The sequence below is a fragment of the Thalia democratica genome, chromosome 7 (genome assembly GCF_965202585.1).
Source record: "Thalia democratica chromosome 7, ktThaDemo2.hap1.1, whole genome shotgun sequence".
Lineage (NCBI taxonomy): Eukaryota > Metazoa > Chordata > Thaliacea > Salpida > Salpidae > Thalia > Thalia democratica.
The window spans coordinates 66,030,933-66,058,048 of record NC_139171.1 but is presented as its reverse complement, the minus strand read 5'-3'; the positions used below and the strand labels follow the sequence as shown (position 1 = coordinate 66,058,048).

At 28.6% G+C, this 27,116-nt stretch overlaps 1 protein-coding gene across 1 annotated transcript in view; it reads right to left on the bottom strand.

Annotated features, from left to right (window-relative positions):
• Positions 1-5,954: 5,954 nt before the first annotated feature.
• Positions 5,955-27,116, bottom strand: part of LOC145840528 (talin-2-like) — a 48,714-nt gene continuing 27,552 nt past the window's right edge. The window contains exons 18-52 of the mRNA XM_082947818.1: positions 23,771-23,947; positions 23,193-23,390; positions 22,918-23,043; positions 22,481-22,609; positions 22,011-22,253; positions 21,591-21,707; positions 21,029-21,163; positions 20,546-20,758; positions 20,031-20,258; positions 19,727-19,846; positions 19,241-19,438; positions 18,801-18,940; positions 18,346-18,439; positions 16,172-16,268; positions 15,878-15,993; positions 15,413-15,556; positions 15,022-15,183; positions 14,582-14,722; positions 14,223-14,404; positions 13,743-13,890; positions 13,509-13,595; positions 13,096-13,266; positions 12,604-12,741; positions 11,981-12,226; positions 11,479-11,622; positions 11,088-11,257; positions 10,401-10,584; positions 9,968-10,093; positions 9,569-9,685; positions 9,183-9,368; positions 8,490-8,697; positions 8,174-8,298; positions 7,731-7,980; positions 7,336-7,450; positions 5,955-7,137 (exon numbers count right to left, since the gene is read on the bottom strand). Of these exons, the coding sequence (XP_082803944.1) occupies positions 6,885-7,137; positions 7,336-7,450; positions 7,731-7,980; positions 8,174-8,298; positions 8,490-8,697; positions 9,183-9,368; positions 9,569-9,685; positions 9,968-10,093; positions 10,401-10,584; positions 11,088-11,257; positions 11,479-11,622; positions 11,981-12,226; positions 12,604-12,741; positions 13,096-13,266; positions 13,509-13,595; positions 13,743-13,890; positions 14,223-14,404; positions 14,582-14,722; positions 15,022-15,183; positions 15,413-15,556; positions 15,878-15,993; positions 16,172-16,268; positions 18,346-18,439; positions 18,801-18,940; positions 19,241-19,438; positions 19,727-19,846; positions 20,031-20,258; positions 20,546-20,758; positions 21,029-21,163; positions 21,591-21,707; positions 22,011-22,253; positions 22,481-22,609; positions 22,918-23,043; positions 23,193-23,390; positions 23,771-23,947 (5,628 nt within the window). The 3' untranslated portion in view covers positions 5,955-6,884. The remainder of the gene's footprint in view (positions 7,138-7,335; positions 7,451-7,730; positions 7,981-8,173; positions 8,299-8,489; positions 8,698-9,182; positions 9,369-9,568; positions 9,686-9,967; positions 10,094-10,400; positions 10,585-11,087; positions 11,258-11,478; positions 11,623-11,980; positions 12,227-12,603; positions 12,742-13,095; positions 13,267-13,508; positions 13,596-13,742; positions 13,891-14,222; positions 14,405-14,581; positions 14,723-15,021; positions 15,184-15,412; positions 15,557-15,877; positions 15,994-16,171; positions 16,269-18,345; positions 18,440-18,800; positions 18,941-19,240; positions 19,439-19,726; positions 19,847-20,030; positions 20,259-20,545; positions 20,759-21,028; positions 21,164-21,590; positions 21,708-22,010; positions 22,254-22,480; positions 22,610-22,917; positions 23,044-23,192; positions 23,391-23,770; positions 23,948-27,116) is intronic.

Below are 27,116 nucleotides of genomic sequence, written 5' to 3'. Positions count from 1 at the left end.
TAGTTCCAACTAGGCATCACAGCGATTATATATTTAAATGTTACTTGAGCTCCATTACAAAGTTTTACTAAAACAAATGTCTATTTAGGAAGTAATTTATTTATCTATATTTGTAAAGGAGAGAGTTGATAATTTCGATTAAATACAAAACTCTTCTTATTTGTAAAATTACATTTAAATGTGTCTTGTTATCTGGCTGATAAGTACCATCTAAAAATATCTTGAAATTAAGTGTATTGTTCTGGACAAGTTAATTGTTTTTAGCTACTAAAATCATTAATAACACAAGTTTTGTGTAAAAAGAAATTTGTAACTGCTTTAATGACTTAAGCCAAGATAATCCTATATAAGGCTATGTTTATTACAGCTTTTAATTTATAGTGTAAAAATTTTACACTTATTACAAATATTAATAATTTTACTATTAGGTATAAAAGCATAACTATATACTTACTGTAATACATTTTTTTCCTATTGATAGAATAGTTTGAGTATATTATAAACTCTGCTTGCTTTTGCTAAGAAAACTCTGTATTTTTCTATTTATCAATATCGGATACATTTAATTTTATCCGCGAACTGATTTTTTTCCAAATGAGTTAAAATTTACCTCCGAATTCTAGGTATGGTAATTAATATGAGTTCAAAATATAAGTAATTTTTAGCGGTACAATTTTTATAATGCGCAACAAAAAAAAAAAACGATATATATCATTTAGTCTATAACACAAAGTGCAGGTCACAATCTATAAAAAAAAATATATTTGTATGCTATTAGGTCTTTAAAGTTAATATTATAAGTAAACTAGTAGTTTTAAAAGCTTAGTGCCTTAATGTTTATAGAAAATATCGTTTAAGAATTCTTGATTATGTATAATTAAAGTTAAACGACTGATAAAGGATTTAATTTGTTTCTGAAGTAGTAGTAACTTCTTTTGATAAAAATTACTAATGGTGTAGTTTTAGTGGCCAATCATGGATTAAATTGCAGCAATCAGTAAATAAGAATTAAAAACTAAAAATTTTTAGTATTAGTATTGAAGTCCTAGCTGACCTCAAAACTGCACTTAAATATATATTATGCAACATAACCTTTTAATACGCTATTTTAAAATAACAAAAACGTTTGATTTCGTTGCATGTCTTTTTTAATCTGTACTTTTTATACTGCCTTTTATTACTATGTAAAACTGAGTTTTACTATATAAGTATTAGTTTAAGTAATTCCGTAGTCAGTAACTATGCTGCTACTGTAACAACTATTAAAAGTTAATTTTTATTTAGCAATTAGTTTCTTTTTAAAATCAGGTTAGCCCACATACTTATAACTTTTATAGGAAGAAATAAGTGTTAATTTTATAAGCTTAGAAACAAATAAGCTATAATTGAATTTTTTGAAGTTTATAGTTTAAATTTAGTTTTTTAACTTATTCCTAGTATAGAAAAGCTGTGATTTAAATTTTCTTAAATTTTTTTTAGACACTTTATATAACTTCTTGGCAATTCGATTAATGCTTTTATAATAAGCTTTAATAATAAAAGAGTTCAAAGAGCTTTATAAAGTTTTTATGATTCGAGTTAAAATTTGACAGGTGTTCTATTTTCAATATTTATTTTTAATTCTAAAAACATATAAATTTTACAATTCATTATTTTCGTCACTCTTATTACTTTAAACTCTACATTTAAACCAAAACTTTTTTTTTCTTATGTAAACTAGACAATATTGTACTGTTATATCTAAGTTGTTATACAATTATTTTAAAATTGTAAGCTAAAAAAAAAGTTTAATAACAGTTACAAATGTTTGTGTATGAAAAGTTTTTTTGTACACCAGGTCCTAGGACCAAATATTTTCTGCACCCTTTTTTTTCGTTTAATATATAATGAAAGTATTAAATATAACAAACTTAAAATTGTCTTGTGCTAGAAAAAATCAAATACTTCATAAGTCTAAAACAAACATACAGAAATATCAAGAATAATAAGAACTAACTAAAATTATTTTTATAGCAAATAATTGCATTTTTTTACCAAATTTGTCTGTTACTTGGTATACTTTTACATATGTTGTTTTATTATTGTTTATTAGTTTAAAACGAAGTAGTACAATATTTTAAAGAACAAAAAGCTGAAAAAAACTTTTAATCAAGATTGAAACTAACGCAATAAAATAAAGCTAGTTTTCTGCTCAAAGTTTAAATTATCATGAAAATTATAATTAATAGTTATCGACAGTTTTCACAGTTTGCTACATTATGTTTATAAACTACTTGTCATTAAATTATTTTCATGTTAAATAACATTAAAGATCTAACTAAATGTTAAGAAAGTAAAGTAATCTTTATTAAAAAATATAAACCTGTCTTACTGTTTGTTATAAGAAAATTAAAGGATTAGGAGCTGATTTATAATTAGCCGGTGTAAAATTTCTGCGCTTTAGTTTATATTTTTAGTACCAATTTTTAACTTTATAGAAACAAACTATGCTAAAACAATTTTTGATAAATTATTAATTATCAATCTCCTATTAATGGACAGATTACTGTGTCCTATTTATTTGTTCTAAACTCTATAGTTAAAACAAGTTTTGTAATAATCTGATTAAATATATTTTCATCTTTTAGTGACGTAACAAGCAACTATTAACGTTTTATATATGTATTTATATGTGTTTGTGTAAGATAAAATAATCATTTTCAGTCAAAGAAGTCTTGAAATTTATTTGAAAGAACATGCTTTAGCTTCTAAAAAATATTCTATTCAGGTAAGAGACTATTTTATTTTGTCTCATCATTGTAACTTACCTACTTTTAAAATGTTCCTATAATGTTGAAGCAAAATGACTAAATATTTATTCAAAAGCTATTTAAAAAAAGTTAAGTTTATATTAGTAACTGTGACCCTTTTATTACGATAAATTTTTAAAGAGGCTAACCAAACACAGACTTATACCTTTTTACCCCTCGATTTGGATTGTAAGATTGTTATTTATTCAGTTAATAAAATTATTATTTTTAGACGTTTAAATGCTAAAAAAGTTTTATAAAACTTTTGAAAAAAATACTATTTACCAACTAAGCGGACAAAGGTATCTTTAAAAAAACTTGATTACAGGTTGTATAGTTTTTACGAGTAAGTAAGGATAAAGATACTTCAAATAATTTTTGTAAAACTAGCAACTCAATATCGTAACGTAAGTTGTTTGCAAAGAATAAAGGTCTTTATATAATTAAGAAAACTAAATGTCTAAAAAGTTATAAAACTTTTTAAAATATTGTTTTTAAAGACGACATCTACTTCTTTTTTGTAACTTCACTGTTTTAATTTATTAATTTTAGTTAAGAATAATTCGAATATATAACGTTTTTCAGATAGTTTTATCTAAATAAGTACAAGTATTTTCTAAGTTAAAAAAATTAAAGTTTTAATTAAATAAAATTAATTTATTTTTAGATAGTTTTACTTTAGTTTAAAATTTGATAAATTTTTTTAACCTATTAAATGTTTTTAAAACAAAAATTCCAAGTATATGATTTTTTTTTATTAAGCGATTTGAAAGTCTTCATCAAAAATAAATGAATTATTGAAAACAAAAGATCATAAACGATCACTTACCAACGCAGCTATAAATACTTGTAAGATTATTTAAAAGCTGATGAGAATTTCCAGCAGAGTCTATTTAGAGTTTGCAGCAGAGTCTATTTTAGCGTATTGACAAATCATCTTGTAATCAGTCATGTTGATGTGGAATTCAAAAATAATAACACAAAATAAAACTATCTTTAAAACGTTTTTAAAAGTAAATATAAATTAATATGTCTTAATACTTTGTATGAGCTTTTTAAAAATATTATTTCTATAGATTTCAACTTTAACAAAACACTTAATATGTTTTGCTACTTACTAGAATGTAACACAAAAGAATTAAGAGCTTAAACTTTTATACAGTCAGTTTCGCACTAAATTGTATACTTTAATTTCTTTTTAGACTAAACTGAAACAAACTGTGTAAAAATGAAATAAGAAACACATTTATTTTATTTATGTAAAACCTTTAGTGACGTAACAAAAAAATGTTAACTTTTATTATTTGTATATATATTAAGATATCAGTGGTTGCTTTAATAAGGTGCTCTTGTAGGTTTTTCCAAAGAATTTACTGGAGCACTAAAGAAAGTTTATAAAAAATAATAAACATTTCGTTCTTCTCTTTGTAATATTAAAGTTATCTACATTTATTTATATATTCTTGTAAATCGATTATATACAGTCTTTATGTAGACAGAGTTCTGATTATCTTGTAAGATTTGGTGCCTTCGGCACTTTTGATCCTGACTGTCTGATTGATCTATCCCACCCACACCGCCCTAAACTTCTTCATTTAATTTATTTTTATTATGAAAGCTAGTGTTTGTGGTTGAGTCATCAAAGTTTATCTCCTAGGTTTTAGTGAAAGTTTAAAATAAGTCATTACATGCATTCCACAAGTAACCTTGTTTTACAACATTGAAATACATTAGAGATGTAGTTTTATAAACTGCATCTAAATATAAATTCAACCTGGTTGCTTACGTTTGTGGGATACGTCAGAATGAAATACTTTTATTACTGATAGATTTTCTACGTGAAATTTTACGGCAAAATTTACTGCATTTAATACTTTTATTTAGCTACTATCTATCTATTTTGTTACATGTATTATACGCAATTATAAATATTTTTTCTAAAGTATAAAGTTTAATTTTATAAAATACGTAAATAAATATTCTTTTTTTTGGGATCAAAAATGTTTTAACTTTAAACTCTTAACAGTTGTTTAGGATTTATAAAACATGGTTACAAAAACTATATAAACAAAATAGTTTAAATCTTACAAGTAATCGAACTTTATAATAAGTCATAGTTTTCTGATATAAGTTCATCAAGTAATTAATTAAAAAGTTTTTAGATTTTATAGTAAGTTAGAAAGTCGTTGTTTGTGATTAAAATATTGATATGTCTTTAAAGTTATCACAATTAGTTTTTTTGTTTAAACAAAAAAGTACTCTTATCTCTACAAGCAAAGAAAGTTTACTTATGAAAGAATTCAAATAGACTACTTTTAGTTTTTTGATGAGTTTCACTTTATTTTTTTACTAAATAAAACTTTCATTTATATGTTCTGAAAAACTTTGTAGATGTTACAGTTAAAAGTTTTGTTTTGATTTGCTTTAACTAATAAATGATGCTAGCAGCTAAAATAATAATTAGAATAATTAAAAATATGTACTAAAATATTGCAAAACTTCAATTTTAAATAGGCACAAGTCTGAAAACTAAAAACACAAGATATAATTCAAGAAATAAAGTTAAAACAAGCTTTTTTAACTTTGTTTCGGGAGCTATGTTTCAGTAGTTTTCACAACTTTAAGGACATTATTTTAAATAGTTCTGAACTCCATTAAATGTTATCTTGAACTACTTAAATTAAATAGTACGAATGTTTGTAATGTATTTATTAATGAAGAATAACAACTAATGCACAAACTACGTTTAAAGTTATTTATGTTTTATTTATAAAAATTGCTTGTTTATTAGTTTATAATAAGATACCCACATAATTTTCTTAAGTATTACATTTGTCCTAAACTTATTAAGGCTGATTGTAGTGGTATTGTTAGTTTTTTAGTAAAAATAAATTTTTATTAAAAAAAACAATTTGTCCAACTGACTTAAATTTTTTCGTTTTTACAAAACGTTAAGGTAATTCTTAAATGTTATATTTTTGTTTAGTTAGTCTTTGTCAATAAAGTGGTCAACTATAAAAACACTTATTTTAATATTTTAAAAGTTAAATAAGTTTTTTTTAAAACTTATATTACTTTTTAAGTAATCCAGATAAAACAAAACACGATTCCGGTTAAATATGTATTTGTAAAAAACGCAAATAAAACACAAAGGTTGTTATAAAAAGTAAAACAAAATTGATGATAAAAATTTTGTAAAAACTAATTGAACAGAAACTTTTTAATTTGAACTTATAAACTTAAATTGTTTTAACTTAAACTAAAATAATTTATTGAATGGAAATTTTGAGTAGATATTTTGAATAAGAATAAACAAAACTTTGGATGTTTGAAAATAAAAGCAACTAAGGTGTTTATTCAAAACAAAAATATTTTGAGGCTTAAATTCTTGCCTTTGGTTTTTGCAACAAAATGAAATAAGAAAAATTTTAAAGGCAAAAATTGGACATGAGAAATGTGCAGAATAATAAAAACACAAAAAAGGTGTAAAACTCACCAGGCTTTGAAATCATTTATCAAAACTTGCTTCAAAATTTTGAAGGCAACTAGGAAAAAAAATTCCCATTAAGTTAATCTCGGAAACAAAGTAGTAAAAAGTTTGCACATTTAATATTTATAATGGGATGGATGAATTTAGCAGAACACTTTAAATTAAAAAATAGAAGCAAAAAGTTTTTAAATCTTTTTTCTTTGAAAATGTGTTATCTAGTAATAGTATGTCTTTTAGTTAAAATTTATATTAAATAATAAAGTATTAGTGAACTTTAAATAAACTCAAAACTGCAAAATTTTCTTAAATTTTTTAAAAAACCTTCCGAATTTATTTACCAAAGTAAATTTTTAAATTTGATATAAAAAAAAAACTTGATCAATTTAAACAACAAAGCAACCGTCTTTCATAATTTTTATTAAAATGGGATTTTCATCAAATTTTAGAAACAAACTTTTTTTAGAAATCGATGAGACTTTCATAAAAATCTGAAATTTTTGCAACTTGAAAAAAAAGTCTTGGAAAGGTTTGATCTAATCTTAACTTGCAATCTCGAGAAGATTTAATCTCCACATCTTGATAAAGATCAAACTTGCAAGTAAGGTCTAATCCTCATCTTCATCGGGTTGGGGCTTGTTCTTCCTGATGTTGGCCAGCTTGTTCCTCGCCATCCTCAGTTCCTTCTCCTTCCTCAATATTTCCTCCTGAGCCTGCATCTCGTACGCCACCCTGGCCACTCTCGATTGCGACTGCATGCCCTCACCTTCGTCCTCGCTGCTTCCCTCCTCTTCATGCTTCATTGCCGCTGCAACAAGCTCATCCGAAGCGTGACGGACAGCTTTTCCCGCCATCTTCAATCTGTGGGGTGGAATGTTTTTAATTGATGAGGTATTTGGTTTAAAGTCTTATTTTGTGAGAAGTTTTATTAAGTATAAATACAAAATTTAAAATTTTCAATAGAAATTATTTAATGAAAATTACTTTAATTAATTAGATATTAACTGTAAAAAAAGTAAATAAATGAAATTACAATTGGAGCTAGGATAAAAACTCTACCTCTTGTAGTTTTCGCTATCGGCATCAGATTTAGATCCACAAGCGCACAAAAGTTGTGCTGTTCTTTTGGACACTTCTTTGGCAGAAGTCACCAGCTTCTCATTAGAAACGTTGCCTGTAGATACAATTGTTAATTATTGTTAAGGTTTAGATATAAACGAACTAGTGGTTTATCAAATAGATTGAAGCTTATTATCAACTTGTTAATAGATTAGCTTGTAAAACAACTTCGTGTAAGTTTATCGTCAAAGCTGCATTTAAAAAAATATACATCCTAATAAATACTATATAACTTTTTAAGCACAGTTACAAAAAAAAAACAAACTTTACTTTAAAACAGTGTTTAAAAATCAAAAGTGATAATACTATAAGTTCTAATCATTGTACCAACAAACCTTGCACGGCTTCATTGGCAGTTTCGCAGAGGAAACCGGTCGCTCTGGCGACCATCTGAGCGGCAGAGATCAAACCGGTGCTCCACTGATCCGCGTCACGTGAGTAACACTGATTGTTACCTACCTTACCCAACAGCACAAGTTCCTTCTGGTTCTCAGATGCAGCTTTCACAAGAGCTTTTGTTGCTGTTGCAATGCTCTTTGCTGCCTCCAAGATCACCTCCTCGAAGTTGAGAGAGTCTGGCGCTTGCTGTTTAGTGTTTATAAACTAACTTAATAAACTTTAAAACTAAAAGCGTTTACAAATAAATTTTTATTTAGTATTAGCTCTTAAAATCTTCTTGATGGTTAATGAGTTAATTAAAAAAGAACGATATAGAAAAATAATATAAAGCACTCATGAAAACAAAACAACTATTTTTAATATTAATATATAAACTTACTTTAGGTTTCTTCCTAGGCTTGAGTTGAGAAAGTTTAGCTGCTGCTGCTTCGATCATGGCTGCTGCATTGAACAATTCCTGCTCGGCAATCACATTGGGATCTTTAGGATCAACCCAGTCTGGTCCTGATAAGCAAAAATTTATAAATAAATAGTGTCTTTCTTGTGACTGAAACTCTGGGATAAATTACAGGTAGATATTTCACTACAAAGCCTTTTTTTAAGTTAAGCCCACAAAAATCTGATCTTAACATTTTAGATAAAACAAAAACATCTAACACCAAGAATTAATATATTAAGAAGTACAAACAACTAACCCTTCATTGCTTGCGCGTGCCTGACAAGCAGGCTGACTGAGGTGGCCACCTTCTTGGAAAGTTCCAGCAAGTTGTTCTTGTGTTCCTGGTGTCCCTGGCTGATCGCGTGAACCGCCTTCAGAAGGTCCAGGTAGCTGGTTGCCACGTCACGACCCAACCCTGCCACCTTGTACCCCTCGTCCTTGTCCGCCACGCTCGCTGCTGCCGCCTAGTGGATGAAAATAATAAATACAATAATTAAAAAACAATAAGCTAGTTGTTATTTATGATACTCCTCAGTGAAAATACGCTATACTCGATACTGCTGCCGAGTGGGTAAAAAATAATTTGTTGTTTTTTTAAGCGAAAACTAAATAGTTTTATACAGAAACAATAACTCTTAATGTAAGAGGAAATTATGCGTAAGCTTTAAGTTTGCATAATAATGTCTCTAACATTAAAAGAAAGACCTAAATTTTAAAAATTTCATAGTCTCAAAGTTAAAAAAAAGTCTTCTAATCAGTTTTTAGCTATCAATCAGTTTAGTTTAATACTAAAAACATTTTTTCCTTATTTCAACTAGTTTATAACAGTTTTCATTAGTAGCATTTAAACTTAAATACAAACCCTACAAATAGTTATCATGTTGAACGTTGATGTCCTGCCATGTTGGCGCATAATTATATTAAATATATTTATATACATGTTACAAACCCTACAAATAGTGATCATGTTGAATGTGGATGTTCTGCCCATGTTGGCGCACGTGATGAAATCTTCCTGTCTCATGTTCCTACCTGCTGCCACCGCCTTCGCAGTTGCTGTCGTCATCGGTTTTGTGACGTGGATGAGCTCCTCAGGTGTCGCCCTTCGCTCCTCCGATTCTATTGAGTCCAATACCTGGTGATTTAATTTATTTGAAAAATTTAATCTATCACCTGTTTTATTATTAGATTCTATGAAGTCTAATACCTTGCAAATGTGTTTGCTTGTTAACTTAAAAACTGCATACTTCAATAATTCTTGTTATTTATGTTGACAAAAGTTTAGTTATATTTACTTAAAATGTTTTATGATGAAAATTATGTTTATAACTTTACCTTGACTTGTTGGATGATAGCGTTGATGGTTTGTTCCAAAGATCTCTGTCCCTTTGATGCCTCATCTTCTACAGATTTGACAATCTTCAGCATATTGGTAACTGATGTTACCATCACCTAAAATATTTCTGACGTTACTTATGATACCAGCATTACCTTAAATGATAATTTTCTTACATCAGTGACAGATATGTCTGACTTTTTGATGATTCTGATATTATCTAACAACATTTTTTATGTTGTTACCTTTAACTCGGATTTAAGTAGCATTATTTTTAGTATCAGTGAAAATTCATCTTTATAAATTAACATCGTATTTAATACGTTGTAAATATTCTTATACGCGCCTCACTTAGCGAGAAAAAGAAAATAAAGTAGATACTTTTTGTTGAAACAAACCTTGGCGGCCTGCTGCATGCTTTCCTGTGCTGTTGGTTGATTTAATTTACCACTGGCGTTCTTTGTTGATTCTATCAGAGATTTGAGGGCGTCAGCTACATCCCTAACAGCTCCCATAAGCACCAACTGCATAAATATACAGTAGATAAACTTTTTTCTGACTAGTACTGACTAAAATTTTATTGTTTTATTGACTTAAAAAAACACGTTGTGAATAAAGTTTATAAGGTTAACAGTGCCTAAATATTTATTTAAAATAAACTGTTGTACAATACAACATCTACTTTTTATTTATTTAATGACGAAAAGAATTGCTTGAACTTTGAAATGAAAAGTGCTAAGTAATTAAAATTAATTATGTAAATTTTTCGTACAATCATATTTCCAAAAGTTTTATCATCAAGCATTGAAACACTTTATATAAATTACCAACCTGAATGCTTGTTTCATCGTTACCAAGCGACAGAGCTCCCAGTTTGATGCAGTTAGCCAATTCAGAGATGGTTTTAGTTGACGATTGCGCTGCAGCAGCCAATTTCTCCTGTCCTGTGTTCGCTCCTATCACAAGTTGTTTTGTGTCTTCGACGAGCGCCTTCGCTGCCCTCAGTATATCTCCTCTGTTACAATTATTTATGATGAAAATATGTTTAAAAACATGTTTATTATATCTCCTCTGTTAAAGTGTTAGTTTTATTTAGTTAAAGTTAAATTATTTGTGTAAATTAACTGAATGATGAATAATGTTATAGTCATAAATTGTAAATCAAATTTTATTACATACTAGATCACAAACTTCAATTATAAGAGCAATAAATTTGTCTTTGAAATCAATAACTAAATTATATATGTTTCCACTTTTGTACGAACAAACACCAATGTTTATTTAGAAGTTTTAAATAAGTCTAAACAAAATAATCTTACTATAACTACGAAATGTTGCCTATTTATAAAATATAATAATTATTTATAAATTTAGTAAACTACCTCAACTTTAACAAACTTATACTCAGTGATTTCAGGTAAAAACACCCAATATAAAAATAACTTAGGTAAAACCCCCCATATAAAAACTTACTTATGTTTATGTAACTTAGTAAAAATTCCCCATACAAAAACAAACTTGTGTTCGGAGAAGTTTCTGTCAGCTTCGTCACCAAGCGCGGCACCCGTCTGCATGAAGACCATCTGAGTGTCCAGTTCGTTGATGATGTCGCTGACGTCATTTTGCGCGTTAATGCACGCTTGAGTGCCTCTGCCCCCTTGCGTCAGTGACGACAGCACGAATGATACCTGGTTCATGTTTTAGTTACATGTATGTCTACTTGTGAGTTAACTCTCAGGAACAACTTTCAAACATACTGAGTTATATACGTACAGGTTCTAAGGGTTATATAATTTCAAACATTGTACAACTAGTCTGCTCATTATTGGTAAAAAGATACTTTTAGTACAAAAGCTATTAAAAATTTTTGTAAAAGCATACATGTTTTTATTTCAAACAAATCAATTACCTTTTCTTTGACGTTTCCAGTAGATTGCTTGAGCTTGTTTTTGTCGTTAATATTTTTAGTTTCAGCAAAGGTAGCTGCATCTTCAAAGAAAGTCTTGCACGCTTCTCCTAATCCTTGGATACTCTTCTTTATATGGTCTACAACCTGGAAAGAATTAAACTTTCAGGCAAAGTTAATAGCAAAAAATTACTTACAACGCTAGAAGTATATTAAATACGTAGTTTGATATAAAATGTAGAGCTTGAGTACTGTTATAATCGTTATTCAGTTAAGTGCTTTAATATTGTATATGTGCTTATGTGGTGTTAATCTGTTATAACAATAACAAGTTAACTCTAGTGTTCCAGAATATAAAATTGAAAAACATTAAAGCAAAACAAAGTTGTTAGACTGATATCTTAGTTAAAGTTTAGTTTTAAACTTTTGCTCTTATCTCTATACTGTTTACAAGATATCGATACTACTAAGTTAGTAGAATGAAAAACTAGTTTACTAATCTGACCTCATCGCTATCTGCAAGGAGCACAATATTTCCTCCATTCTTCACCATCTTCTGCATCTCCTGAGTGACCTTATCAGCATTCTGCTGCATGAATTCACACCTTTCGTTCACACCACCCGCCATCACGATGCCTATGCTCATGTCGTTGGCACACTTCATTATGTTCCTGCAGCACTTGGCGATTCTCGATTGGTACGTGGCGAAATCCTCGTCACAAGAGTCGCTGTCGTTGCATATGTCCATTTGCTGTGAGGAAAAATTAGTCAAGTTAAAATTTCAACATTTTTTTCTTTTGTTTTTGAACTTATTTTTTCTTTATGCTTTACTATTAAGCAACACCTTAATTTAAAATTTACGTTTTAATCACTAAACTTATAGCATAACTTGATAGTCCTGATCATGAATTATATAGACTAGAACATTAAGAAATCTTAGAAGTAAATACAAATCTTAGTATTTAATTTTAAGTGAATAACTTGTGAAAAAGCTCTTTGTTCTATTTTAAGCATAGTTTTTTAAAACACTCTAAAACCTTTTTTTTGTTGTAAATTATATTTTTGGTAGATGAAAAAAGCTTAAAAGCTATTTGTTGGGTATAACCATATAACAAAAAAAAAACTTACTTTAATAGCATTGGTGAGTTCGTCGACCATGCCAGATACTTTAGCAAGGGGAGCTTCTTTAACAGAGTTAAGAAGTTCTGCTACGGCTTCCTTAACAGCTTGCGAGGACTCATCAATCGAATCGTGGTATGTTGTTGCCTGTTATAAAGTTTTTATTTATTCGTTTTTAAGAAAATATAATTTTAATTTACTGTCATTACAACAACCTGTTTATTATTTCTATTATTTCCATAAATAACAAAAACTCAAAACAAAAACAGGTTTTCAAAGTCACTTTAAAGATTACACTTTTGTAGAAAAAATATCTATTTGTAGTCTTATTTCATTTAAAGCTTTTAAAACAGTCTCTTGAAACTGCTTTAAAAATTTAACGTTTTCCATGTACAAAATGATTAATTGTACTTTTCGTAGACTATAAACAACATAAGCTTCTCACCTTGCTTGAATATGATAAGTAATTAAATCTTTTTACTGTAATTACAATTTTCTCACCTTGGGGTTTCCACCGCCTTCTTTAGCGGCCATCATCAGCTGCAGGCCAGATTCGGCGAGTGTCTTCGAATAATCGAGGATGTCAATTTGTCTCTGGTTGTTCTTGCACTGGCTCGCTGCTCCGATGGTTGCCAGGGCGAGCGGTCCAAAGTAGCTTGCTAGCTGTGTGACCTGTGGTCGATATAGTTGGAAAGTTGGTAAATTTATAAAAAGTTCATACCATATTTGGTTTAAAAGAGTAAAATACTTACGTGAAATAGAATAAGTGTAACTTGTTAATAAAAATTGAAAAATAAAACTAAATTTTACAGTAGGTTTAGCCAAAAAGAGAACGTAGTTTAGGTAAATAAAATTCTTACAGAATAAAATGAAGTGCACACGAGTTGTATTTTACATCATATTTAAAAACAAACCTGTCTTCCGAGGTTACCAGAATCAGATTTTGCTGAATCACTGATCGGATCCACCAGTGCTGAGATCTGATTGACTGTGTCTACCACCTGAAAATTTGTTCATATTTTATTCGAAGCTTATATGAGTCTAAACAGCTTACAGATAGTATCAGGTTAGAAAGTAATAGAGCATAACAAATTAAAGCCTGTACATAGTTTTTGGTTTATTATTCAAAAGTACTCTTCAACACCTACCTTAGATTGGAATCCTTCAAGATCGTTACCATCGTGAACCTGAAGATTTTCCTGAACTGCCGATATTGAAGCGTTGTTCAGTTCTTTTATTGAATCGTTTATCTTCAAAATTGCTTCATCGCACTCTTTCTGGCCTGGTGCGTTGTCTCTGTGTATTTTATATTTGTATTATTAAAAAGTATTATAAGCGTTAAAAAACCAAACACTTAAGATAGCTAATATCCCTACTATTAAAAATTTGTATAAATTTAGTTCGGAATGAGATTATCTTAATCTTTCTTAATATTTACAATTAAACTTGAACCATAATTAGACGAGCCATAATACAAAATACTGTCATAATACTGTTGCCTATGATTTTTTATTATAAATAAAGATTATTGAACGCTTAGTCACATAACTAGTTATAATTTGTTATAACTTTAGGTAGTAATTTATTTAAATATAACATTATAACTTATACAACGTGTTTCGAATAACCTGATGCTAGCAACTAGTTTCTTTATTGCGTCACTGAGAACTTTCGAGTGTCCGGCCATTTGTTGCCACGTTGGTGGATCTTCAGGATTGTTTGCGAGATTCCTGGCGGTCCTGATCAGGTCTGACGAGGATTCCAACATCTGCTTTCCTGAATCTATGATCGGCTTCTGTGCTAATTTCGCCTGGAAAGTTATTTAGTTAGTTTTTGAAATGGTATTAAGACAATAAAAGATTAAACAAAATGCCTTTACAGCTTTAACTAGATTACTTAATTTGCAATAAAGCGTTTAAACCTTAACTTTTTAAACCTTTGTTACAACAACTAGGCTTATGATAAATGAAACAAATATTAAACAAACCTGTTCGCAAATTTTGGCGGGAACAGATGCAAATTTGGGGTCGGCAGCGTACAGTGTGAGATTGTTAACTGCTTCCACCAGTGGTTTGGTTGCACTTGCGCAATTGTTCCTGTTCTCTTCACTGAAGTTTCCGTCTAATGCCTGGTTGTAAATGATCAAAATAAATTGTTTAGTGTTTGACTTTAACTTGTTCAACATACTCAGGTGTATAACAAATATAAACTATTGAACTTTATGTATAATACCTGTTTATTGATTAAAGAAAAGGAGTTGTCAATCAATAAATAATTTAGGAGTAAAGTAGTTGATTAGTAAATTTATTTCATACATTTTAATTTACCTTAACAGTGTTTATCACGCTCAATAATCAAACTTTGAAAAATATCTTATTAAAAACAAGATGATTCGTTTCAGTTCAAAACGTTTTGTATTAAACAAACCTTAATAGTTTTGACAAGGTTAGCAGTGGACTGAGCAACCTCCTTGGCTGATTGCACAAAAGTTTTCTTTGCAACAGCATTTTGTGTTTTATTGCTTGCCACTCTGCATTCATTGCAAAGTGCTGATGTGTGTTTTGCTACTATTGTTGCTGCTGCTAATACCTAAATATAGTTAAACTTTTAGAATGATACTCAATAGTATACGAAGTAACTTAGTAAACAAATACTTAATTTAAGGTGTTTATAAAAATTTTCAAGGTCATAGTAGATTAAACAAAAAGTACTATTTCGTACTTAAGTAAACTTTAGCATTTAATATTTGAAGCTTATAACAAAAAACACATTGAACTTATCATTGAAGTGTATAACTTTCTAAACATATATCACTTACTTGTGTCTGATTACTGCTTGGATCAACTAAGCTATGACATGCAGTTTGTATCAAACTGTTAGCCCTGGCAAATTTGGTCTGATCCACAAGTCCTTGAGTACCTGGTTCGCTGTTAGGGTCAGCTATTCCCACCAAGTACGCTGCCTGTTATGAATTGTTTTGTATTTATAACATATGTCAAGTTATAAAACTTGTTGAAGTATTTTCTTATGATGTAAAAATTGATTCAAGACATTTTTCTCAAAATTGAATCTATATTCTTTTTATAAAACGATTTACTCTACATATAGAAGTCATTTTAAAATGGGTTACACACTAACTTAAATTCAAAAGTACTTGACTTTTTTAAATTTCAAAAGCAAGCTTAATAAAAGCACTAAACTAAAAGGTTCGTTATAATTATTTTGAACAAGAAAGTTTTACGTTAGTTCTATTCATATCTCCTCATATTTAAGCAAACCATACCTGTGCTGCTGCCTCGGTCAGACCAATCAAACTTTTTTGTGTATTCTTAACAGCTTCACCAAAACTTTCAAGTTCAGTAGCTCTTGCATGTTGAGTAATTCCACTCATCCATTCACCTATAAAGTTTAGAAATATGAGTAATAAGAACATAACTTTTTATTACTGAATCTATACAATCAGTAAATGTTGTATAAAATATATTAGTATATGACTCACCTAATGATTTACTGTTTTCTACAGCTGAGTCTATACAGTAGAATTAAGTCCTACAAATTATTTTAGTTGATAACTTACCTAGTGATTTAGAATTCTCAACTACTGAGTCAATACAGTCGAAATATGTCATGTCTGAAACTGGTTCATTTGCAGAACTCATCATTTCCATTACAGTCTGTAATAAAAAAAAATTAATTAGTATTGGTCATGTTTTAAAATAACAACTTAGATATAAGAGTAGCTAAACAAAGTGTTCTTTTAAACTTTGTATTTTTTAATTTAAAAAAGAATATGAGGTTACTTAAATAAATTTTTGTTAATGAAGTTGTGTTTTAGTATCTAATGTCATTTTAGTGTACAAAAAAAGGATGTTTGTTACTAGTAAAATTTTTATTAAGTATAACCAGTTATGTTTATGAATAATTTTGCTGATCGTTTGACTTAACACTGTATCTACTTGCTGTTCTTTAGTTTTATAATTAAAAAGTTAAGTCAACTTTTTGTAATTATTTACTTATTTTGCTACATATAAAATCAAAAATAGACAAGATATGTTCAACTTTGTTTATGGTGTTGTACGTCTACAAAGAATTATGTTTTCAAAAAATTGATTAACGATCAAAAAAAAAAAAAAAAAAACAAATTGAAACGGAAGCATGAAAAACAAGCATTTATAAAATATTTAAAGATATATACTTTAATAATTGATATGTAAAGTGGAAAACTAACAAAAAAAGTAACTATGTTGATTTATTTTACAAAATATGTGAAACAAAGTTAAAAAAAAAAACATCTTTAACTTTGTAAACTTGCCTTTGCTGATAAAATAACTACATGATTAAGTTTTAAAGTTGACTAATTTTTTTCAACTAGAACGAAAAACAGTAAGGTTTACTATTGTTCACATTTTATTAAACTTGAGTTTGATGTCTATTTACAGTTCAACTTTAATCCTAGCAGATTTAAATCAAAGTCACAGTTGATATTATCTTTTCAAAGCCAATTTAGCGATAAATAGTTGAAATAGTTTTAAGTTCCAGCAATAGATTAAAGCTAATATTTTATCTTTTTTTGAGTTCTAAAACTGACTACGTTATTTGTTTTCAATTGTTATTTTTTGTTTTTGATGGCTTTTTACATTTCTCATTTAAATCTACTGGGTTTTAATAAACTTTTTAAAACTTTGAACTTGGTTTATAATTATTTATGGTTTTAATATGGTAAAAAAACTTGAGCTCCTGTTAAAAATTGTTGAAGATTTTAGATAAAGCTATGTATCCAAACTATTGTGTTAGTCGATTTAAATATTTTAAATGTATAATCAGAAATTTTGTAGTGATATTATCAAAAAAAATAAAAATTAATACTAAAATATGTTTAAGTTTTAAACTCCAAAGAAGGAAAAAAAAAATAAATAAAATATTAAAAAAAGATGTAGGTTAAAAAAGTTACAAAAAGACTAGAAAAGATAAAGATCAGACAAGTAGAAAGTTAAAGTTTTATTAGAGATCGAAAAAAAAGAAAGGAAAAATAAAAAAGCATTACTCAGTTTTTCAGAGTTTGTGCTTAATATTAATTTACATCCTAAGAAAAGAAAGGTAAATGTCACAAAAGAGTAGAAAGTAAGTTAGACTAAAGAGATAAGTTATTTTTAAAAGCTATTTACAAATAAAGCATAAGTTGAAGCACATTATAAAGTTATACTTAAAAACGTTTAAATGCTACAAGTAACAAAATATATGAAAGTCACTTATAAAATTTGGTAGTAAAAGCTTGACCATCTATGTAATCATAAAAAAAGAACTTTTTCTACATGGTATTCTTTGCAAATATAGAAATAGCTTATAAATTTAAGAACTATTTAAGTACATTTACATTACAAAACAACTTAACAACAAATAAATTGTACAAAAAAAGGTAATGCAAACTTTTTAGCATACAGAGATTCCTCGAACATTCTCAAACTTTTTATAAACTTTTTTGTTCCAAAGTACAAGTTAGATAAGAAATTTGACAGTTAAACTATTTACCAGAGCTATATTGAAATAATTAACTAGTATAAGATAAAGTTTTAAGCAGTGCCTACACAACTACAAAACTAGCTTTAAAAGCTTTTATAACTGACTTTCAATTAAGAAACCACAGTCAAACATAACATATTAGCATAATAATTAACTTCTAACAAACAGAATTGTAACAGCGTACAACAGCATAATAATAATAACAACATGAAAATAATAGAAGTCTGGTACCTTGAGTTGTCTTAACGCGTTGTCGCATTCCTTCTGACCTGGCGCAGTCTTAGTGCAGTGGTTCAGTAGATTGTTGATACTCTCAGTTACTAATCTATTAATGTTATTGTTTTTGATTAGTTTAGTACTTTTAGCTGTTTCATGTTACTCAAACTTTAAACGAAATACTACAAATAATTGTTAAACTTAGGTTTAATAGATAGTGGTTTTGCTATAAGAGTATTTTGAATTAAAGTCATAATTCTTACTTATTTTGCTCAATAGCTAAATGAAGTGGTAAATTTTTAGCAATTTTATTTAAATTTAAAAATAAAAATTCTAATAAGTACACATATACAAAATAATCACTTAGCAGCATTTGCCAGATGGTTGATAGCATTTAGTTAAGGTGAGAAATAAGTTACAAATAAAAACTTCACATAATTTATTGATACATCAATCTAGTTTATTTTTACCTAGCAGCATTAGCGAGTTGATTGTTAGCATTGGGTCCACTTGGGTCTGCCGCAAGAGCTTTAGCAGCCAACATCAATTTGGATGAAGATAATGAAATACTCCTCAGATTTCTCACAATCTGCTGTTGGTCTTCCTTATCCTGTTAAGAAATAAAATAAAGTTTTTTGAGAGCTGTTCTTTTTTTTGAAAATCATTTCAATTGACAAGTTAAGTTTCTGGAGTATTATAAACAAGTGATTTATGTACACTTTAAATAAAAAATGTAGAATAGTACCTATATAAAACGTTTAAAGAGTATTCCACCTAAAAAGCTTTTTTTTTTTCAAAAAGTCTAAAGCAAAACACCTAAATAAACCCTGAAAGGCCCGGGTAGTTTTATATATTTGAATTTTCTTTGTTTGTTAAATTATTACTTAAACAAAGTTTCCCCTAAAATAACCCTGGAGTGTCCAGCCATCTCAATACCACTGTCGATGAGGTCTTGGAATTTATCCTTGTAATCGTGAGCCGATCCTGCTAGCTGCTCACTGCTGCCTCTAGTGGCTGCTTGCAAGTTGCTTGCTGCTTCGTTCAAACTTTCAGCGTTTTTGTTCAGTTGCGATTGAGTGGTTTGGAAGTTCTCGTTTGATGGCGCGAACTGAAATTATTGTTGATAAAACTATTGTGGTTAAAAGTGGTGTAAAGTATGAATTTTTGAGAAAATAAATTTGGTTAGCTTGTGTTAGCCGCTTTAATTTCATAGCAATAGTTTATTTTAACAAATTGCATTTAGTGAACTTAAAACTTATCTTTTAGATAAAACTTTTAGATCTTTTAATTAAAAGAAAATATTTTGATAAATTCATACTAAAAATAACATTAAAAAAAGCTATTGGACATTTGTGGCGTTATACAAATGCTTTATAAAAGTTTGAAAGCAACTAACATTGTTACCCAACAATTTCTTAGATGTGTCACTCATGGCTTTCAAGACTTCATCTACATCTTTTTGTCCTGGTAAGCAGTTGATGCAATCATTCAGTGATGCAGATACTGCCTTTGCTAGCTGTTAATAAAAAATAAAGCTGATTTAGATTTAAAATTACATTATTATTTTTATCAACAATTATTGAGTCATAATCTTGTTTTTTTTTGTATTATCACCATTATCAATATACAGCAGTATTATTTAAATCAAATAAAAAGTTAACAACTTTACCAATAGTAAACTTTTATACATTCATTATTACCTGCGCAAGAGCGATCTTGTTATCACCATTATCGGGATCTTCCAACGCCTTCTTGGCTTCCTGAATGAGATCCATGGACTTGACCATGGCCACCTGAGCTTTCTCCAGCATGTCCTCCTTATTCTGCAAGTTGTCCATGTTGGCCGCCACTCCTCTCGCCGCATTGCTGAGCGTCTCTAGCGCTGATGACGTGTCACGAGCTGCAATGCCGGTGTAATCCGCGTTTCCCTGTATAAAAGTTGTTGTTCAAAAAAAGCTTTATATACAGAAGTTTTAAAACTAAAATCAGTTAGACTTGAAATACATAATTTAAATTTGCTCAAAAACATTTTGGTTATCAACAAACTAAGAAGTATTTCTATAGGTTAAGAAATATTTTCGTAGAAATATAAAACAAAAAATTTGCTCTATAACATTTATTTTATATTTATCACTCATGAAATTAATGAAATCTTACAAAACATATTTATCAAACTGCATTTGCAGAAAAAGCTCAACACTTTTTTATTACTAACTTGAGTAGCAGCTGTAAGTAGTTGTGCCATGGAGCTACCAACAGTTTTACTGACTGCACCCAATTCCTGAGCGCATACGGGCATCGTTTGTCCCGGTAGAGGCAGCAGAGTGTTGTTCCTCGCATCTTTGATTGACTCTCCCAACTTTTTGTGAAGATCTTTGATGGTATCCAACGCCATGTCAATTCCTGACTGCTCACATACCTCGTTGGCCTGTTAAAAATTACATAACTGTTGAAACACTACAACTTATGTGTTATTTATAAAACAAAACGTTAGTGAAAGAATGAGCTGTTTTACTCAATATAATAGAATAGATCTTGGATGTAACTAATCATTTTTGGGAACAAATATTGAGATAATTCAAATATGTCAATAAAAATTTACAAGTTGATCAAGTAGTATTTATTTATTTAAATAAAACTTCAACTAATTATAATAATCCAACAACTTATTTTATTAACTAAAACTAAATTATTTTACCTTAGTAGCGCAGTTCTTGAGGTCTGCGAGTGACATAGCCAGCTTCTTGGTGCAACTTGCAAGTTGTAACGCTGAAGATTGGTCTGTTACAGTTGGCACCACTGCTTTCGAGTATCCAACCATCTTTGTTGCTGGCTGTATTGATAAAATTGTTTTAATTTTATGTTTTAAAACAACATTTAAGACATCGGCAAAATACGCAATTTTAGAGTTACGCACTCGTCAAGTCTCGATAATAAATGGGGTTTAAATTAGTTTTTGAAAAAAAAAGAAGATGTTCTAGTCAACAAATGAAGTTAAATGAACGAAAACATGATTAATGTTGGTGTAAAAGTCTGAAACATTATGCACAGCCTGTTTAGATCATATATAAAATGAAAAATAAATAGATACAGATTTAGGTTAGTTTTCAACATTTCAAGATTTGTCCTAAAACTGTAAGGTACGTAATTTACCTGGTTACAATGAGCGTACATTATCTATACAGCTTTCTAAAACAACTTTATTCAAGTTAAAACTGAAAAGTTAAACAAAAAATCTTTAATTTATACTTAATAAATACCCCAATAAATTCATTAGCTGCATTGATGAGGTTAGTCTGAGCTTGATGGTTTTCAGGATCCTTGGAAATATCTGCGATTCCATGAAGTAATTTCGGTATATTGTCGTTCTTTATTTGCTGTAAAAATAAAAACTTTTTATTAATGCAATCTTTGTACAAATATATGTTTCTATCGTTATGCCCTTTCTCTTTAAACGTTTCAAAAACAAGCATTAATTACTTTTATTATTATCTTATATTAAGTAGTAATTAAAACGTAGTTTGTTTCATTAACATGTTTTTACAAACAAAACAGTGTGTAGAAATTTTTTTGAAATTAAATTCCATCTTAGTATGCTGATCAAGTTTCTTTTGTGAAGCCTTTTTGGTTTAACATACAAATAGCACTTAACAAAGAAATATACATCAACATAAATTTACTTTAGCATGTTGATCTAGTTGATTTTGCGACGCCTTATTCGTGTTGCTCTCCTCACAATTTCCTGCTGCCACAAGCGCCTGAGTGAACGCCACAGCTGACAGTTTGGCTGCAGATTGAAGCCTGTTAAGTAGTATCCGCTTGAGGGCGTTGTCGGTTGCCGCGTTCGTAACTTCTCTTAGTTTCTCCGCTGCATCTTTCAAGCTTTGCTGGTGAGCTGAATCGTTCGGGTTGTTTGCCGCTCCCTAGTGGATGGAAAATGTTCAGTCTTATTTTTTTGTGATTGAAAATCAGTAAAGTTTTAAATCAAGTACCTTTTAAAACTTGATATCATTCAAGCAGCAAAAATGTTCAAAAATAATATAAAATAATATGTATTTTACGAGAAGAGTAGAAAAGTGAAATGAGCCATAAAATTTAGAAGAAATATCTATTTACCATAATGACCTGTAAATATCAAAAAAATAATTACCTTAGCAGCTGCAACCATTGCAGCAGTAGCGTTTGCAAGCATCTTAGCTGCTGCAATCATCCTCATGCGTTGATCGTCATCACCGCAATCTGCAGTATTTGACAACAAACTCACGAGTCCCGATGCGTTCTGTAGAAAGTTACATTAATATACGTAATAAACGAATTCCGATGCATTCAGGTGTAAGTACTAATTGTGCAGGTGCACACTAATGGGCTCAAAAAAGTCATTTTTAATTAACATCAGACAATAAATTTTCACCTTTCTCTAAAAAAAATCTACTAAAGACAAATTTTATAGAAGAACTAAAGACGAGTAGAATTAGCAAAAGTAAATTCTAATGATCGATACTTTCCTTATTTAACCTAATTTTAAAATATTTTACAATTTCAAACAAATGTTCATCTAAAAACAAATTTAGTTAAATACAAACTAACAGTGGCGAGTATTTTAGCTTGTTTTACCATACCAGCTGCATTACCCATATTATTAATTAATCTGTCTGTAGCATTCAATAATGCGTTACATTCATTATCATATTGCTGATTATCTTCTCCGGACCCCTGTGATAAAATTGAAATACTTGTTTTATTAAAATAAAACTTTTTTGAATATTTAACCATAGGAGCTAGAGAGATTTAATATTTCGAATTTACAAAAAAGAGTGAAAATTTTCGAAACACTAATATAAAAACTTTTGAAAACAACAAACATTCTTGATGTGGTTGATGAGGTCATCGAGTGCGGATCCGACTTTCTGGGCAGCATCACCGAGATTTTTCAGCAAGGAGCCATCAGATGTAGCCAGCTCGGAAGCACTCAGGCATCCGTCCACGGAAGAAGAGACTTCCTGAGCCGATTCGATCAGTTGCTCCTGACACGAAGGGTTCGCTATCGTCGGACCAACTACCTGTTGTGTGAATGTGTGTTAGTGGATTGTGAGAAATAAAAAAAGTTTATGAAATCAATTGTTTGATATACTTACCTGTTACGATATGGGTGTTCTTATTTGTAGCTGACATGACGTAAATAAAGTTGTTTTATGTGATAAAACATTGACAAACTAATGTGTTTGTTAGGGGAAATTAAGAAAAAAATTGTTGTATGCATAAAAAGATATTTAATTGTTATGGTTAATATGATTATTAATATTGATATGAATTTGTTGACGCTTTAAACAAAGATCATTTTTATCTTTGGCATCAGCTTTTTGATTTCAATGGTAACAACATCTATAACTATATACATATACACAAATAAAAACACAGATAACTTCATGTTTGTTCTTACCTTGGTACAAGCCACCAATTGTGACGTACTCATGGCGCAGTGTGTAGCTGCTGCAATGACTTGGTTCTGTTTCTCCTTATCTTGCGCCACTGTCGGGTCTTTTGCGACGTTCTTCGCGTTCAACACGAGTCCCGCTGTTGCTGATGCCACCGCCTTTGCTAGTTTCATCAACTGATCCTAAAAAAGATCATTTCGGAGTTAGTTTTGGTAAAACAAGCAAAGTTTGGTAAAATTCAGTGATAAAAATATTGGTCTTATTTTAAGAAAACTTTGAGGTGTTTAGTAGCAATAAAAAATAATAAAAGGTTGATATGGATACTTAAAAATGGTCTATATTTGATCAAATGATAAGCAAAGAAAAACAAAAAATTGCATTCAAAAGGAACAACAATGAAAGAGTAACTAAAACTTACAATCAAATAAGTTAAAGTAGAAGTATTTTCTATAAGTATTGAGTTTATTTAGTTATGTTCAAAAGTTGTATATAATCTTTGACAAACATTGTTAGCAACTTAGCAACAACTTTTTTTCTTAGTTTACATGTAAACAAGCATTTTCGTTAAAACAAGTTTTTATACTTTTAAAGTTTTAAATAATGTTTATCATAATTACTTTTGTTGTACAAACTATTTTAATGATTCACCGTTTATTCAATGACTTTGTTTTGTTTATGGTTATAAAATAGTTAGAGTTATTTTTAATTTTAACCTACCTTTTTTTTTTTCTTCAAGTGTTTTAACAACTTGAATCGAATATTTCTGATGGTTTTTCGTAATAATTTAAATTTTTACACAAAATCAAGCAGTCTTTTATAGATTTAGAATTTAGACATATCAAGAAACCAAGTTTAATTGCAAGTGAATATATAAACTTACAAGTTGTAAAATTTAATATAAATAAGTTACGTACTTTACTCGAGAAAACTTTTTCTTGAAATGAACAATTTTGATTACAAAGTTTTTAATAAACGCTTTTAGCTTTGAAAGTTTTATTATCAATAAAGTCATTGTACAAAAATTAAAAGTCTGTAGCTTAGTAACACCAACTTGACAAATTAAATCAAAAATTCGATATTTCTAATTGGCCACAAGTTTTTTGAAAATTCAACAAATTAATTTACTAGACAAACATATTTAGTAGCTTTGAAATATTTCGATAAATAATATCATAGTTGACAGACATACAATATTTTTATTTATTTCTAATCATCCGTAAAATAGTAACATATTTATTGCATGATGTGTTTTTATGGTTGAGTTAGTTTTTTTATAACAGGATATATACTTTCTACAGTCTACAACTTTTACACGAAAAAAATTATCACTATTACAAATCTAAAAATTAACTAAAAAGTTTTGTTGATTTAATTTAAAAACAAAATTTTGTAACTTTATAAGTTTTTTGGGATTTTTAGTACGGTAACCTGCGAACTAGGTACGCACCTTTTAGCGGTGAAAAGCTGTGTTCAAAATACAACTTTTCTAATTTGAATTTAAAAAACAAATCTTAAAGTAATAATACTAAAGTATTATATTTTAAAACAAATTATAGTTTATAAGATTAAAACAAATTAAAAATAAAGAAATCAGAAAATAAGTTATGAACTTAAAATTTTTACATCAAATCCAATATTAAAAAAAAAGTATTACAGTTCATTTATTTAACGAAAACAACGAATATTAATGAAAATAACGAATTTTATATCGCATACCGCATGATTAAAACATAGTAATAAAAAGTACTTAAAAAATTATACAAAGTTTAGAACAACGAAAAGGATTAACAGTGCAGTTGACATTTACATGCCCCATGATCAAAAAAATGTACGAAAAGTTGTAAAAAAGCGATGTTAATGAAGATAAAGAAATTTGCAGTTAAATTTTATTTAGAACTAGATGATTTTAAAAACATGTCTGATAAAGTAGCTTGTCGTTTGGGCATTGCAGACACTATGTGTTGCTCGCTAGTTCTTTAAAAAAAATATTATAGTCTAGATGTAGTTTTCCATAGTTTTACCAGTAGCTACTTGCCATTCTGCTGAGGACAGCTCTCCTTCTAGAATGACAGACTTCGTGTAAATATTATCAAGAATATTGGTAACCTGTAAACTTTGCCGATAAAAATTGTACTTACATTAAAAAAAAATAGTCAAGAAATCTAATACACTTTTAACAGATATGTTTTAAAAGTATGGTGAAAGTTTTTATTTTGGGGCATTTTGCTTATAAATTAGTATGTAAATTTTAGTGTCTTTAAACATGAATGTATGAAGCTTAATGTAAGTAATTAAATACTAAAGATTCCTAGGTACGCACTTTTGCGCTGTGCTCAAAGTGCGTACCTAGTTGGCAGATTACTGTACTAGTAATTAATAAACTATTTGTTATATTATTTGTTATTAAAATATTTTAAATAATTTGACAAACATTACATTGTTAAGCTTTACTAGTTTTCTTCAGAGCTAAGTATATGATTCAATTCAAATTCAAGCCTTTTAATTAAACAACAATTACTATCTCTTATAAAAACTTAGAACTTGCCTATACGATTTAAACTCGGATAGAAAGGCTAATCATTAAACAAATAAAAGTATTATCTCAAGTTTCCGAAATATTGTTTAGTTTTAAATATAAAGTTTAAATGAATGAAAGCTTAAAGGTTGGAATAGTCTAAGATTAAACAATGTTTCAAAATATGTAGCTGTCACTAAATAGTTGGCTAGAATTTTTTTAATGATAAAACGTTTGACATAAATTTAAAATTCACTTAAGTTTCAAATTTGTTTTTTCTGTGTATATTTTTTTATTGTTAACAAATATAAAAGCATAGACTTTTTAAATAACTTATTTTAGTTGTTATGTTTAATACTTTCTTAAAATAAACTTTCTACAAAAACCCTTTTTACACTTTAATTACTTGTAGAGTTTATCATATGGTTTAAAATATATTTTTACAATTTGGTGTATAAATTTTTTTAGTTTCAACAAATTTCCAGTAATTAAATTATTAACCTTAAAAGCATGGTCCCTAAGCTAACACAAATACTTCAACATCTATATAAATTGAAAATTATAAATCAATTAATATCAATTTATAGTTTAATACTTTTAGGACTCCTTACATCCTTAAAATTAATAATAAATACAAATATAAAGTATAATAACTAGTTTCCTACCTGGAAAGTGTCATCTCTAATTGAACTCATATACTTCTATATGTCAAAAAATGTACAATAAAAGTTAATTAAAGTAATAAAAACTTAAATAATTTATCTGGAAATCATCATTCCTAATTGAACCCATTTACTTCAATATGTCAAAAAATACATATAATAAAAAGTATAAAA